This window comes from Lutjanus erythropterus, chromosome 2, assembly GCF_056507025.1.
Source record: "Lutjanus erythropterus isolate fLutEry1 chromosome 2, fLutEry1.hap2, whole genome shotgun sequence".
Lineage (NCBI taxonomy): Eukaryota > Metazoa > Chordata > Actinopteri > Lutjaniformes > Lutjanidae > Lutjanus > Lutjanus erythropterus.
The window spans coordinates 36702404-36720083 of record NC_139318.1 but is presented as its reverse complement, the minus strand read 5'-3'; the positions used below and the strand labels follow the sequence as shown (position 1 = coordinate 36720083).

The 17680-nt window shown below is 38.0% G+C and overlaps 1 protein-coding gene across 1 annotated transcript in view; it reads left to right on the top strand.

Moving 5' to 3' along the window:
* Positions 1-17680, top strand: part of LOC146332062 (metabotropic glutamate receptor 4-like) — a 233787-nt gene that overhangs the window by 121014 nt on the left and 95093 nt on the right. Inside the window, exon 3 of the mRNA XM_084738654.1 lies at positions 11634-11850. Within this exon, the coding sequence (XP_084594780.1) occupies positions 11634-11850 (217 nt within the window). The remainder of the gene's footprint in view (positions 1-11633; positions 11851-17680) is intronic.

Here is a 17680-nt window from a genome sequence, read left to right as displayed (position 1 = left end):
CGTTGAGACTATGGAGCCTGGCAGATGTTTTAGTGTACGATTATCATGACTGTTTGTTTTTACATTTACACTTGTCTACAGACAGCAGGCAGCACTGCTAAATGTTGGTGATGTTGGCAAAATTGCCCGTGGGCATTGGACTGTGGGTTAAAACATGTCCCAGTGTTTCCCAAAATGTTTTCATGTTACTGTGTGGGAAAAATATATGCCGCTAATCTAATGAGGAAGCGGGGGTGGGGGCAATCAAAAGACTAATTTAATTCAATTCAATTCAGTTCAAGACTAATTTTCATTTTGTATAGGGATTAGGGCTGGGCAGTGTAATATATCAATATTGTGGTATGAGGCATAGATGTTGTCTTGGATTTTGAATCTTTATATTGTGATATGGCGTGAAGTGTTGTCTTTTCCTGCAGTAAAGTGATGTTGCCTTTATCCCCTTAATCATTATATCCATGTTACTGAAGATTATTGATCAAAAATCTGTTTAAGTGTCAGTAGTCATCCCTTAAATATTGTTGTAATATAAATAAGAACATATTGTTCATATCATCTAGACCTACTGTAAGATCATTATATGTTTGCTGTATTTGAGAATTTATGATCTGTCATTTTAGAGAAACTATTATATTCCCATGAAGAAAGAAATACACAGCACACAACATGACTCAGGTAGAGCTTTTAGCAGGTAAAGCTTTTAGCATTTTGGATTGGTAAACACCATTCTAACATTCAAAATGAAATTTAAAGAAATTGCATAAATGCATGAATTGAACTTGGCTGTTTTGATTTTTCTTCCTTTAACTTAAACTAAATCCACACAGCTGATAGTTTAGGCTTGTGGATTGTATTAGTTTATACAACTCCTGTGATTCTGACCAGTAGCAGACCAATACCAGTACTGAGTATTTCAACTATACGTCCCTAATTTTGTAACAACTTTGTTATAAAGACATGTCTATCATAGACCAAAATTATGTTGAGCAAGTTGATCCCCTGGAAAACCTTACAAAAACCTAATGTTACCACTTAGCCAATTCATAGTGAATGTTTAAAGGTAAAATATGCAGGACTGTTGGTTGAAAGAGCCAGAGAGTCAATGAAGTGAGGGAGCTCTGTTAGCAAGAACAAAGCTGTGAATCAGAGCAGCAGTTATGTTCTAAAGCAGAGGTTCTCAATTTTTTCTCCACCACAGATCTCTCACAATTTAGAAAATATACTGTGTCATTCAGAATATATCGATACACCATCACACTCAGCAACAACAAGCATGACTAGAAGTGAAAATATATTTGCTAGTTGCTCCACGGTGGAAGAATGAATTCCAAAGAGAGGAGCAACGTCAGAGGTGTGGAAGTGTTTTGTTTATAAAAGATTTCATTTATGGCAAAACCACAGAAATGGGGACAATAGAACAAACTAATTTTACTGCCTCAAGCAGAAGTTGAGTATGAAGAAATCTGTCCTGCAAGAACAATTCAGCAGCAATTTTTTTAGAGAAAACAACCAAAGTGAATCTTGATCCTGTCTGCTGTGTCCTCTCAGCCTGCTCCGCCTGTGTGTGTGTGTGTGTGTGTGTGTGTGTGTGTGTGTGTGTGTGTGTGTGTGTGTGTGTGTGTGTGTGTGTGTGTGTGTGTGTGTGTGTGTGTGTGTGTGTGTGTGCATGTGTGCGTGCAGCTCTCTCTGTAGCCCTCACAGACAGAGAGCAGAGGAGAGAGATATTGTAACTGTTGGTCACTACAATTTTTATGGAGTCCTGACCTAACAGCCTGCATGCTGTATTGGCTGGAGGCTACACAACACTGCCAAAAGGCTGAGGCCCAGAGACGTGCCAAAAACAGCAAAATATGAGAGAATAAGAAAACACACAGGCAAAGGGCTGGGTCTGTTCATATACAGGCACCAACAACACTTATAGTTGGTCAGAAGTGATTATTTAGAGGGATTAGTTCTATACGAGTCCATATGTTGTTTTTGAAAATCCTGCACAGTTTGCCTTCAACCTGAAAGACAAACAAAACATGGCAGGGTGTAATATAACCAGACAAGCAAAAGCACATAACATAAAAAGAACTAGGGATGATTACCTGATTCATGACAAACTGTAGTAGAATTCCCAGCGATTAGCATCACCGTTTCAGATTTTAATTATCATGTAAAACTTGTTTGATTACCACACTTTGAAAAACTTGAGGTAAATACAGTCTAGCATCAACAGAAGTAAGCAACAGTATACAGCATGGGTTTGTTTTGCATCATTGAAAACATTGACATTGGCAAGGCCAACAATGCCATTTCAAATTGTTGACATTTTCATTATAAAACTTCAACCTGTTTTAAAAATACCACAGTGAAACTGATAGCCATGATAATTTTGGTAAGATAGCCAGACTTAACAAAAGAACATACAGCATTAGACTATCACAGACATAACTAAATAGATTCAAAGTTAAAGTTTAAAATCGGCCAGTGGGGTGAAACGCTCAAGCTTTAAAATCCTCTGTAATTCATTCCATTTATAAGGTGCAAAATAGTGGAAGGCAGTCCTCTCAAGTTCAGTATTAACCCAGGGGGTAAGTAGAGTTGAACAGTCCTGAGATCTGGTTTGGTGAGCAGTGGTTTTAAATTTGACAAGAGAAGTGATGTAGTTAGGCAGCTTTTGCAGGAGACCTTTAAGAATAAAAGTCCTGTTCTGTTCTATTCATGTTGCTGGTGAGAACCAGCCGAATTTTTCACATAGTGATGATATTTGTCTCTTTTAATAAAATTCAAACCACAATGATAAAGCATCAAGTTGTTTGAAGGTAGAGGGAGCAGCATGAGAATAAAAGAAAGTCAAGCACAGATGTGATGGTTGACTGTAGAATCATTTTCATGTCCTCAAGGCAGAAACATGCTTTATTCAGGTGTAAGAAATTTCAACAGTGTTGTCATCACAGCTGCCACATTAAAATTAAGCCTGAAAATGTAGAAAGATGTGTCAGTTATCATTAGAGCTAATAATTATTCCCATTATTGACTAATGTGTTGATTATTTTTTCAATAATACAGTTAATTACTTAGACTAAACATAATATACTTGTAGTGAAAAAACACCCACAACCCCTGCTTGGTAACTTGTGAGCTGTGCTTGAAAAATTAATTTTGATTAAAGGTGCCCTGTGGACATTTTGTGTAAACAAAGAAAACTTGCATTCAGTGTTACTCACCAGGAGCGTTGTCACGATATTTGAATTTCTAACTTTGATATAATTCCTTGAAAAAAATATCTATTCCATCCTATTATATCTAAGGCTATAATATGACCAGTCTATCGATACTGTGGAAAATAAGTATTAAATAGGGCTGGGTATTGGTACTCAATACCTTTATGGTATTGATTGAACTAAGTACCAAAAAGTATAGAAACTTCTCCAGTCAAATGATTCAATTATTTTTGTACCTAGATCTAGAAGAAAATTACTATTAATATGATTTTGGTCCCAGTCAATAACCGCAAACGTTCTTCATAAAGAAGAACCTTTGAAAAAAGTATCAATTGAAGTACTCCATTGGTATCAGTATCACTTTAAGGGTACTGTTACTGGTATCCTACTTTCTTAAACAGTACCTAGCCTTAGTATTGAGAGCATTTCAAATATTTTTGCTTGTGCCACTCACTAAAACACTTTGTGTGTATACTATTTCCTTCCATGTGAGACGTGGGCAAAACTGAAATTTATGCCTCCATGTTGTGCAAATGTTTTTGAATGCTGTTAATTACAGTTGTTAGAAAGACAATGGAATCACATGTCTATAGTGATAACTTCTATTTTGCCAAAAAAAACTCCACTTAATACCTTTTATTAAATTCCCTTAGACTTTAGTACATGTATTATATGCGCGAGATACGGCCAGGTGGTAATTCACGTTCTGTAAAGTTTGAAAACTGCATTTTTTACATCCATGTTTTCTAGCTACCAGTGTTCTTCTTCCCAGCCTTTGGTGCCACATTGCTGTGTATCTTGATGTGTTACCACCACCTGTAAATGAGTGGAATAGTGTGAAATCGTTGGCAGGATTGTGTATCACATGCGTGTATGTGCATCCTCATGTGTGGGCACGAGACAAACAAAACTCAAAGAACCTACACCATAGTGCTTCTAGAACAAAAACTCCATGAGGTACTTTAAATCAGTGATCACAGTTTTTGCTGATTAATTTTCTGTTGATTGACTAATCAATTAATCCATTAATTGTTTCAGCTTTAATCACAGTTTAAATTTGTTAGAATACAGTGATTGCTTTTGTAGTTTAGTGCGTCCCTGTTTTATGAATACACAGTTTGGCTGAGCTCACGTATGTTGAACATCACCATTCTTCTGTGGTTGAGACTGTCGAGTAGGTAGGATCGAGTATGTTTACCCATCCATGTTTTTCATGTGCAACTTGATTGAAGCAGATGCTCTGCGTTTGGGCCGCTCTGCAGGTTGTAAGGATCTGTCAGGTGTCTGAATTACAGATGCAAATAGAGTCAGCTGTTTTGCATTCCAGCACAATTTGCACAGAAAAATACTGCACCTCCACCTCAGGTCCCAACATTATCATCATTAAGTTGCTCCTCATCTCAACAGGCTGCTCAACAAAGCAAACAACAGTTGAGATAAATGTGGCACCAGACAGTCACTAAAAGGCTGTAAATGATGCTGTAAAACATAAAAGGCATGCAACACAATTTTTCTATGCCAAATTATAAATTTCAGCGAAGCTTTTGGACCGGAGATGATCGGAGGACATTTGAAACGATACTATTAGATGTCTTTATTAATAGGGCAAAATTTGAATTAGAAATCAAACATTTCAGAATGAGCCATTGAGACACGTGGACAGTCCAGATGGGCTGATGCACAAAACTCTACACCTAAATATCTGTACATCACACAGATACGGGTTTGGTATATAGTTTTTATGTGCTTATAAAATTTCATAATTTTTATTTTGTATATGAGTTATTTGTGTTAAAGTAAATGAAGTAATGGCTTCAGTAGGGATGGGTTTTGATACTGATACTGCATACTGATACTAATACTTAACAATACCAAAGACCAAGCCAAACTGAGAAAACATGTAATCTCCAGAGAAATGGTACACAAAACATACAGTATCAGTTAAAAAAAACTTTTAATTAGTTAAATTCCTCAAAAAGTGATTAGTTGATTGATGCACATTGCATTGTGCACTTACTGTATATGATGAATATGAAATACACAATCACTACATTTTTTTTTTTAGTCACAATACAAGTTAGCGTATGAAACCAAAACCATATGTACTGGGACCATTAATTAATCCTAAAAATAGCTAAATAGCTTCATTACTTTTGTGAGTTGCTAGATTTGCTAGCTTGAAGGGCTTTCTTATTGTTGACCTCTGTAATACACAACAATATTCAGATTGTTTACAAACTCAAACTATATAAAGTAATATGTTATAAAAACCCCAAAGAGTCTCACATGTGAAACAGTGCCTGTTTAGTACGTAGCAGAAGTCAGAAGCAAAGACTAATGCTGCATTTTATAAGGACATTACACCATGTTCCACTGGGGTGTGATTCTCACTGAAATGCATGAATGTTAAGTTCCAATACATGTATAACTATGTTTCTAAAATTAGTGAAATAAGTGTTTCCCCACTGCATTCACAAACTCAGGTGCTGAATGACGAGTGAGATCATATAATATTCCGGTCAAGATGGAAACTTTGCACATCTCTCTCAGCAAACAGCAACTTGTTATCTTCACAGCAACTGACACAGTGTTACAGAAATCTGCTATTTTGGACCCAGAACTGTACCTGCTTATAGTCTCAACAATTAAACAGCTTTGCACCCAGCTGCGTGCTCAGCAGAGAACACGTTGGGTGTCATAACTGACAAAGTCACACGCCACACAGGGGAACATACTCATTCAAACTTACATATGATTTGTTTTTGTCTTGAAAGAACTCCTTCAAGTAATGAACTTTTGTTCATGTCAGATGCAAGCTACATAACAAGATGCACTGCACCTTAATCTCTGTGCAATCATGTTGTGCATACTATGTGTTATTCCGTATTCAGCAGTCCACTCAACCTTGTTTCTGTCGTTTTAATGTGGAGAAAGAAACCCTTGATCATTTGATGCACTGCAGGTCCTCGGGGCTGTTTTGCAGGGCTCATAGTCATAGTCTGTTCATCCATCTGTCCATTTACCAATCAGTATGTCTCTGTGTGATCCCCAGTACGGGAGGAAACAGGAAAGGGGCAGCTGGATGAGGGGAAGAGGAATACACCTGGCAAAAAAACAAATCCTAATTAGTAGAACCATTTTTAATTACAACATAACAAAACAATAACTTCAATTACAGGGACACAGACACCTTGTGTGGGGTTAATTCCACTGAACAAAACATCCGTAAGGATTTAGACCATCTACAAGGATGCCCACACTGCTGAATAGAGAAGTAGGTGTAAAAAATACTGAACATTTCTCAAAGAGCCTTTTTGTCATTTTTTTTTTGTTCCTGAATAACCTCAATCAGTGGTACGTTATGCTTTGTTAGACAAGCTCTTAAAAATTCCAGTCCATGAATACACTCAGTTCCATTATTATGTTTTCCGTATCATTATTTCATGTTTTTCCCTTACTGAAGCACGCTCAGGGAATCATCTGAAGGTCTCGGTACTGAAGTGAAGTACCTCAGCGACTCCAGCCTCTAACCTGTCTTAATGAATACATTTCAAACCAAGCTGGGGTCGCTCGGACAGGCGTGGATAGGACTGTGGTGGAAAAGACTGAAAATACCCCAAACAAACCCCATGTACCAAACAAAGAGGGAAAGCATGTCTTTTTTGTTTCATGTTATACGTCTGTGAAGTCAGCACAGATTCTTCATCATCTAAGGTTTACATATTTAAACTATTGGACTGATTTGGCTTTAAACAACCTGAACACTGCATACCTGTCCATATACTACGATAAAAAGACACAAGCTGTGTCCCAAATGCATCCACTTCCATGCAATACTACGTAATACTACTTTTATGTTTTCTAAGATCTTTGTTGAACTGTTTCATCGCAGCCCACAGTATATATAATTTTTTTCCATCTTTCAGCAGCTCTTCCATTTATTTTGTGCATTGCATTGTGAAAAAACTTTTTTGGCGTGCACACATTATATACTAAACCTGATTAGAATGAGTTTGCCATATAAAATTGGGACAGGGCAACAGCTTTAATGTAGCATGAAGTATGGAAATTTGGTAACAGAAAGTAGGAAATCAAAAAACTATAGCTAAGACTCTCACTCAAACAGCTGCTCTTGTCCACCTGTCCTTTTTCAACATGGCACCAGCAAACAAAATTATGTAAAACGGGCTGTAATTATTTATAAACTGACAAATTAGACCAAACCAAGCTGAGAGAAAAGAAATGATACACATACCATATACTTTATCAGTTAATAAACTTTTGGTTCGGTTAAATTCCTAACAGTGATTAGTTGATTAATGATTAATCATTAACTTCTCTATATATACACATTTAGAATATAATATATAGCATATATACAGAAAAACATTTTGTGCTGGATCCCGTAGTCCTATTTGCATGAGACTGGTATTACTAGTGCAACTCATATGATTTAGAAATTAGCCCCCACGTCTTTGTTTGGTGTTGGACATTCACAGTGGATAAGTGAAGTGTGTATTTGACTTGAATGTGCTGACATTATACCCCAGATATGATGTCAAGACTCTGTGCAGCATCAACATTTCAAAAGCAGAGCATCTGTTCTTCTTATTAATAATATATTTTGGAGTTGTTTTGACGACTTTGTGCATGCATTACAAGCATTAACTTTCTGTCATCATCACTCATTTTAAATGCCCATTATTTGTGGTGGAATTTTTTTTACTTAATTACGGACATGGCAGATTTGTATGGGATTAAGATCACAGACAACCTCCACCATTATTACAAATCACTAGGGGTTCCTAGGTAATACTAGTCCTGTGCGAATACAGATTATGAATAGCATTTCACATAAACATAGTGATATGTTTTATAGCATGACACAGGATAAAAACACTAATTTATTTTGATAGTGGTCATAGCCCACCCCATATTATGATAACAACAAGAAACTGTTGTGTCCCTGCTGATTAAATCATAGCAGATACAATATTACTCATTACACAAACATTTTTACTAAAATACTATATACATTCATCTGTTTCTGAAAAGGAAATAGATTCTGGTGAACCTCTGTTTGCAGTGTTGATCTATTTTATTAGGTTTAGTCTGGCCCTAATATTTTTAACACTAAATATACTATACTTATAGCACATAACAGCTAACATTTTTAGACCAATGACAGGTTCCATGCATACTCAATAGTATCACCTGGATCATTTATTAGATCTCTTCTAAGTCACCACCTTTCTACATGTTTATTTCTTATTTTCTAGTCTGTATTCTCTCTTTATCTGTATGGTATCACAGACAGTCTGTGGCCAATGGATGAAGTCAAGATAAAAGTGCAGTTTTTATTTAAATATTTTTACCCAAATAAGCAAGTTGGACCACAGCTGTGTTTATCATGGTGAGACAAGGTTGCCTTGAAGTCAGATGTTTAATATCAAGGGTTATCTCTGTGTGTGTGTGTGTGTGTGTGTGTGTGTGTGTGTGTGTGTGTGTGTTTGGGTGCGTGTATGCCAGCCTACAGGTCTGTTCTCTGTGATAATGAAATGCTGCATGTGGCAAAGAGGCATCTAGAGGGAAAAGAGGGCTGTTTTTCATTAGTATTGTGTTTCACTGAGTGCACCTTCTCGTCAGTTTGTTTGGAGACACAAAAACATGACGAGGGATCCTCATCAAAAAGGCACACCGTGTATCATTACCAGGAAACACCCCTGCCTTCTGTTTGGTGAATCACTGTGTGCCATAGGGATGAAAAATTCCATTTACACGAACACAGTTTACCCATTACAAAAACTGACACGGTGCAATCCCTGAAAACAGTCCCCTGTGCTGAGAAACAACAACAACAACAACCAGAAAATCTAAAATTATGGTCAGTCAAGAAAAGGCTTCATGCTTTAGCTGACCTATTTATTTTTCTATTTAAGTTTCTTATGTAATGTTTTTCTTTCTTCATCACATGCATCAGTAAAATCTTTGGAGCAGTGGGAGCAACAGAAGGCTGCCATGATGCAAGTTGTGGCATTTATAAAGCTTTACTATTCTAAAAGCTACTACTGTGAGCCCTGGAGCAGTGGGGAATGTAAGAAATATAATAAAATAAATACAATGATTTAATTTTTTCTATCATTTTTAACTAAGTAAGAAGCTGCAGTTTAGCAAGCACATTCTGCAGTGTCTAAAACATGCTATGTTAAGATGTCAAGAGACCAATTTATGTTTAGCAGGTGACCCATACTCATGAGTCTCACATGCTTATCATCTCAGCTTGTGACCTGGCCAGCCTGCTGCAGCATAAGGGAGCGCTCAGGCTGGGTGTTAAAAGGCTCAGTGGGGGTTTAGGATCAGTCGCTCTGTTTTAAGTCTCAAAGGATGACAGCTTGTTGGATACCATCAGACCTCTCCCTTAAAATCTGGTTTGATATCCACAACATTTTTAAGATAAAAACAGAAATAAATTTCTTGGGAGCCAAAGACGAGCCCAGCTTCAGTCACTGGCGTTAAAGACCGCAAACCAGGCCAGAAATATTGGTGCTGTCACAGACTCTGACCTAAATTTTAATAGCCACATTAAGACCATTACAGAAACAGCCGACTCAAGAATATGTCAGGAATTAAAGATATAATCTGTGACATTTCTGCATTAAAATGTCTAAAAAACACTAGACATATGTTACATATTTTATGAAGCTGTTTTCTTACATTATCCTAAATGTTTCCAACGATGTACAGCCCAGAGTAAATCCATAATTTATCCAAAGTGAAGGTTATTTTCTACTTGCCACTAGTTACAATAACTTCAGGAGCACACGGGATACACCAGAGAGTGACGGAGGTATTCAGCAAACATGACTGAACGTAACATGAATAAAACTTAAAAATACGTGTTTTGTTATCGTTCTAATGTGGGAGAGGCACCTAGCGACAGAAATTTAATATTGTGCATTTCAAGGATCAATCTATAATATTCTTATTGTAGTAAATCATAAAATTTTCCATGATGTGTCAACAGAGATTATTCTGGTCTGTAACTTGTTATCGTTTGTCTGCTTCACATTAAGTCGAGGTCAAAATATTGTAAAGCTTGTCTGTCAAACAACTCATTTCAACCATAGATTATATATTAAATAGTCTGTGGCTCCAACTCACTATTTGGACTGCTGTATTTGTTTTTGGATGCACAATTGTTACATATTGCTCCTTTAAGAGATCAAACTTGTCCACGTTTATTGCAATGGTGGATTCAGAGGTCTCTCTAAAAGAGTAATCAAAGGTTTTGTTCAGACTGCAGGCAACTCAGACTTGTTTCTTGATAAAAAAAAAAAAAGATTTTTAAGATAGTTTGTCTGTTATTTGGAAGTGATAAGTTCGGATTTGTGTGTCTAGACATCATCAGCCTATCTGTATCGGTTGCTGTGGTAACAACATAGTACGTAAATATGTACACCTCCAAGTATTCACACTGATAAGTTGGTGTTCCAAGCCTTTCCACAAGGAGCCAGCAGACAATTTATTTCAGTGGCTGTCCATGGACTCTTGTTCTCTGTTTTGTCTTCCAGACCTTGCTGCTATTAGCAGCATGTGTTCTGTTCAGCCACTTTGCAGCACTTCTCAATACTCTTTACTTGATGCTCTGTCATCCTGTTTGAGCATCCAGAGCGTCCAGACTGAGACACATCTGTAGAAATCCAATTGAATTCAGATTTCAAACCACCTCCAAATGTGGCTTGGATCAGTGGCTTGGATCAGATTTTTTCAATTCGGATGTGTGTTTTTTGTTTTTTGTTTTTTTGCTGTCTAGACTTTTTTTTAAACCAAGCTGGATTTCCTAAAAATGAATTTGGGCTGGCAGTCTGAACAAGGCCAAACAGCTGCAGGTGATTCAGAGTGTGTCCGGTCACTAAGTCCAGCAGAACGGATCACATCACACCAGTTCTCATATCTTTACAGTGGCCGCCTTGTTTGTGAAAGAATAGTTGCTCCATTATAAACCGTCCCGACCTTCACCATATATCTGCATTAAACTCCTAAAAAACTTGAGGTGCTCAAACTCTCAGTTCTTTTAAATCAGTGCATAAAACTTCTCTGTTTGCCACTGCTTTTTATTAAATTAAATTCAGAGCTATATATCTATATCCTGCACTGCACTACAATTTTTATTCTCCTGTTTAACTTCTTCTATTTTAGCTTATTTTGTATCTTCTATTTTATATATATGTCCTTTTTATATTGCCTTTTTATGTACATTTGTGTTTGTTGATGATTTCTTAATGTCTTTTATGTCTTAATGTAAAGCACTTTTGAATTGCCTTGTTGTTGAACGTTGCCTTCTCTCTATTCTTCTGTCTCTCCCAATAACTATTTTTACTAGAAGTTTCAGGCTTATAATATAAAATCAATATCTTTCCTGTGCAGATACCCCAGGTGAGCTACGCCTCCACAGCTCCAGAGCTCAGTGACAACACCCGGTATGACTTCTTCTCACGCGTGGTGCCTCCAGACACCTACCAGGCCCAGGCCATGGTGGACATTGTAAAGGCCATGCGCTGGAACTACGTCTCCACAGTGGCTTCAGAGGGGAACTATGGAGAAAGCGGCGTCGATGCTTTCATTCAGAAGTCTCGGGAGGACGGTGAGTACTCCTGGCCTCATATATTATCACTACCTGTCTAGCACTGGGCGTGGGAAGATATTATCTCTGTGAACATTCTGCTCTGTGGGAAATTGGTGAAGCCCTGAGACATGCAAGAAAAAATCAATTAGTGAGGTCAGATGTTAGATTTGATCCCCGAACATGCAAACAGAGGTTACAAACTTTAACATCTCAGCACATACAGATAACTGAAAACAGCACAAGATGTCTGTTCGTTACAACTAAACATTTCTTTAAATCTCAGTTAGATCCAAAGATCCACTGCAGCCCTACACAACCTCTGGTCACTTTTAAACATTATTCTTTAGCTACACATTGAAAGCAGCACATAAGCAGCACATCATTAGCAGTTACAGTCGCCTGTCAGTGTCTACACTGGATCTGTCTTTCCACAATACTGCTGTTTCTCCTGGCCAAGAAATAACAGTGACTTAGACACACAACACAAGACAGATGATGATAAAATATACCACAAAGTCAGGATTAAACTAGTCAGGATTTGATAATCTAATACAGCTGTGTAAATAGGGCCATAACGAATGCTTGGAAGCTTTGTTTGTTATGATGCTATTCGAATGGCAAAATTAGTATATACTGCATATATATGTAGTATATGTTTTCTCTGTAGCGGCTCAGTGTTGCTTGTGCGGCTGGTATTTTGTTGGTCTGCATCAAGCTTGCGCTGAAATTGCTGCTTCTGCTTCTTCTGGCGTGGGTTCCCCGGCTACGTGCTTCTCTCAGGCTGCGTTTCTGGCAGACACAGCGCTGCAGTTGGAGCTGGAGCTTCAGCTTACACTGGACACACTGTGCCAGCCTCCCCTGCTGTCTGTGTTGTCCCTTGGACTGCCATCTCTCTGACAGAGATAGACAGTAGCTTTAGCACGAGTTGAACGCAGACCAACAAAAAACCAGCAGCATGAGCGACACCAAGGCGGCCATTTGGTTGTAGAGGAGGCACATACACTGTGATCCAACCCCTACCCTCGGATTGTAGCAACTGTAGCTGCTTTCAAAAAAGGTCATAATTGTTGCTGAAACTTCAAAGCCCAAAAGGCTATTCAGGAAATCCCTACATGTAAAAGAGTTAATCCTGAAAACAACCTAAATGGCACCTTAAAGACAGAGCTGTCAAACACTACAAACATAACTTACAAACAGTGCTCACAGGCCTACTGCTCAGTGTAAATACGTACATGGAAGAACAGAGACTTGAAAAACAGACAAACACTCCATATATGGTTACCTTTATTTTAGGTGCACTATAGTCAAAAAGTTTCACATTCACTTGTGGAATAAACATTAATTAGCGACAGCTGAATTGATTTTAACTGGTGACAGCAGCGGTCGCAGCCAGCTAAAACTGAGAGGCTGCTGGCTGAACGCTCTGAAAACTGCTAATAAGAAAGAGAGAGGAGAGAAAACAGATTTGTTAACAGATTAATTAGCATGGTAGCTTGGTGAATTTTGCCAATCCAAGTGTCAGAACCCAGAGTTAGTTGCACCTGTGCGGCCAAATAACATTTCACATTGGCACGCTCTGATGTTCACTGGCATCATGCAGTGAAATGTTTGTGCTGTAGATACCTGAAATTGCAAGTGAAGCACGAGCTGTTAAGAGGTTGTTGTAATACTGGTACTGGTTAAAATGGGAGATGTCAGATGGAAGTTGGATTGTTTTGGTTCTCTGACCCAAACATAGATCATATTTTTTTAGCCATTTCCAAACAAGCTCAGACAAGCCAGGTGGACTCTACCGCCCCAGAACTAATGTTTGTTTAACACAGTTGAGCAGCAAGCAGATGTTTTCTGAGTAGTTGGTGAAGATGGACTCCAATGGGATGCTCACGTTGCACTGTTTCTGTTGAATGTGTAAGTAGGCAGTTGTTTGCTGCACATGATAACATGACAGGTTGGCAGTATGCTAGGATTCTGTCTGAGTACAAAGATTTTCTTTGTTGTCTTTCTTTTTGCACAATAGTGTCACTTTTCTCAAAACATAAATTAGGCTTCAGAGTTTGAACCATGTCTATGCTACTAGAAGTGATTTTATTTCAAAAATCATTGATTCCAGTAGCCCAAAGACTAACCCCAAGATCTGACAGACCTCAGTGTTTTTCAGAATTAAGCTAAATGTACAAGTTCAATCAGCATTTTGTGGCAGAGAGAGGAAAAGAGGCTGAATTTCAGAAACAGAACTTCTCCCATAGATATTACCCATATCAAGATATTTGATTTGGCCTGCGTATGAGTCACTGGATCATCTTTCCTTTGCATTTTCCTCTTTTCCAGCAAATTACTCTACTGAAGGAGTTCCCAAGGAGTTTGAGTGTTTTGGTTGGCTAAGTTGGAGTGTAATTAAAAGGATGAGACTTAAAGGTGCCCCAGTCATGTCTCTGGCTTGCACTGTGCTTGGACAGAATGAAAGGAGCTTGGCTGTGGTTGCTCATCAATTATGTCTGTCAGTCTCTGATCACTTAATCGGCTGGGCACGAGTCAGGCACAGCTGAGGGATGGAAAATCAGTGATGCTGGGGAAAACATGCTCGGGATTTTATCAGGGCTTAAAAAAATAAGGTGATGCATGTCTCTTCAAATTGTTTCCAAGAGTCCAGATAGACAGATCCCATCTGACCAGTTGAATACATTACCTAAGCTGAGGTACAATTATTTGATAGTGTCACACTAAGTAATCCCCTACACCCCCATCCTCTAAAAAGGACACAGAAATGCCCCTTTGGGTGCTCCTATGGTAGATAAAACATGTTAAAGTGCCTGCTAAGGTACCCTCCCAGTAGACAAAACATGACAAAATGCCCTCTGGGGTTCCCTTCCAGTGTACAAAATGAGGCATGGTGCTCTCTAAAGTGCCCTTTGAGAGGACCAAATGTGACAAAATGATCTCTGGGGTGCCCCTCTAGTGGACAAAATGTGATAATGTGCCCTCTAACGTGCCCTTCTAATGGACCAAACATAATAAAGTGGGGTACCTGGGTAGCTCATTTGGTAGAGCGTCCACTCCATGTGTGGAGGCTGTGAGTTTTCTGGAGTGGCCTAAGTTAGACTCCTCCCTGTGGCCATTTGCTGCTTGTCATTCCCCCAGTCTCTCTTCCCATTTCCTGTCATATCTTCAGCTGTTCTATCAATTAAAGGCATTAAAGCTAAAAAAAAACAAAAAACAAAAACACGATAAAGTGCCCTCAGGATGCCACTCTAGGGGACAAAAGGTGGTAAAGTGCTCTCTAAGGTGTCCTTCCCTACATACTAAAAATTATTGTGCCTCTATGTTCCTTTAAATAGTTAAATACCTCCCTGTGTGTTTTTATTACAGAGTTGTAGTCGTAGTTGTTAATCTAAATGATGAATTAGATTTTTTTTTCATTGGTTTGTGCTGGTCTGATACATCAATATTAATCAGATACTGGCCAAAATGTCTGGATCAGTTATCTGGGAGGGTGAAAAAAACTAGAATCTGATAAAGAAAGAGAGATGTGTCACAGAGTAGTTTGAGAGTGATGTTTTTTAGATGGCTGGTTAAGCAAAGTTCATCCATACAAATGTTTTTTTGACAGCTTAGTTGTTTAAGAGAGGCAAAAGGTATTGGTATTGGCAGATACTCAAGGCTGCATTTTTGTATGTTGTAGCTATCTCTACTTTTTCACCTTAAATGCATAATGATTTTCACCGTGGTGATGCCATCCATGGACACCCAGTGCCTTTTTAGATTTTTCGCCCCAGCTCCTCAGACGGCCTGAGTCCGCCACTGTGTAGCATTATGCATATGTGCTGTTTAATGATTTAGATTCAAGGACTCTTTGGAGGTCATGATCAGTGTGATCAAAGATAGTCTATGACAGCTCTAAATGATCTTCCTTATCTGATGATGCGTTTCCTTCCACATTTTTGGCGACAGTTGAGGTGCAAGACAGCACTGTAATGGATAAATCCATGAGGAATTTATGTTGCTTTAAATAACTTTTTGTCCAGTTTCCAAGTCATGGAACTCTTTTCTGTCAGAGAGGAAGAAACAGACTATATGCACATCATTTACTATATAGATGTAGGGTTTATGGAAGCCCTGAGGAAGAAGTAATGTCTGAACACATTCCAAGCTATAAATGTATTTAAATAAATTAAGCAATTTTAAACCTTTAACTCTCCAGTTTAGTCAGTAAATATCTCTATTTTGCAGAAGAGACTCTGGTTAAATCCTCAACCTATATCTGCAAAGATATGTTGGGCCCACTATAATCTGTTGACTTTTCACACTTATTTTATAATATAAAATAATAATATATACAGTATTTTATAATATCTGTAACATTCACACGATTCAGAAAACATGAATTTGAGTAATATCAACAATAACCTCCTGGTTTCTCAATTTTTGATCTGAGTGGTTGAGGTAATTGAGGAGTGGTTGGATAAGCCCTTGCCCAGCACACCACGGTTTTGCCTTCTTCGAGACAAATCTGTTCTACCAGCTGGAATTACAAAGGCACAGTTTGGGTTAGCTCTCGCAGACTTCCTTTATGCAGCTGGGATTGTATTAAGGAACTGGAAAAACACAAACACACCTTGTCATGGGGACTGGATCAAGCCTTTGATGGGCATAGACTCATACAAGATAATGCGAGCCAAACTAAAAGATTCTCTGTCGAAATTGACTGAGATGTGGGGTAGCTTCCTCAGATGTATTAATGGCGAGGATCATTAGAAAGCACTGTGCAGCAGAAAGACTTAATGTATGTCATTCAGTGTGTTGTGTGCTGGAGGGGGAGATGCTCTGGCCTATTGTGCTTTGCTGTGGTGTTTGCTTGTCTTGTTTTTGTTGCCTTTATTGTTTGTGTTTGCATGCTTTGTTACCTGCAGACCACCGTATAAAAAATGTGTTCAGTGTCTCTTTTTATTGTGTTATTTCCAAATGAACAAAGTTTCTTATTTATCTCCAGTAGACATGATTAGTTGATTAATCGATTAGTGGAATAATCAGCACATGTTGTTTTTCATGCAGAAGCACCAAACATTCCCCAGTTCTGGCTTTTAATTTTCTGCATTAGATGCTTTTCTTAGTAACACTTTATTTATTAGGCTGTATGACATCTTTATGACAAGTTGCCACTTTAGTTGACATCAGGGGAATTATTCATGAAACAATTATAATGGTCTCATGACAGCCAATGTTAAAATCAACTACATTTGACAGTTTAATGTAAAGCTAAATAGTTTCTTTCAGTTTGACAGTGTCAAGTTGTCATAACAAAGACATTGTTGTCTTGGTTAATGTCACATTGGCATTAAGACATGTTTCTCTTGGCTAATGTGAAGTTGTCATAACAAAGACATATTTGTCTTGGCTAATATCATGTTGCCATAAAGACATTTTTGTCTTGGTTAATGTCAAGCTGTCATTACAGATACAGCTCAAAATGTCTACTTGCATTAAAAATGACAGAACTGACTGAATGACACTTCATGACACCAGTCGTGAACATCACAACTTTTTGTTCATGAAAAGTGTCATGTCATAGTTATGACTGTGTTATGTCAGTCTTAAGCACACCCACTCAAATATAGTGTTACCCTTTTCTTTCTTTGGTATGTGTGATGGAAACCTGAATATCCTCAGATGTATGATGTTGCTTGAATGGTTTGATTATGTTGGACATGTATCACTATTTTCTTACACTTTTTAAACCAATTCATCAAGAAAATATCTCCCAGATAAGATGAAAATAATCGTTATCTGCAGCCCTAATCTGCGGTACCTGGCATGCTACTGGTGCCTGTATTTGTAGCCACTGATTTGTGTT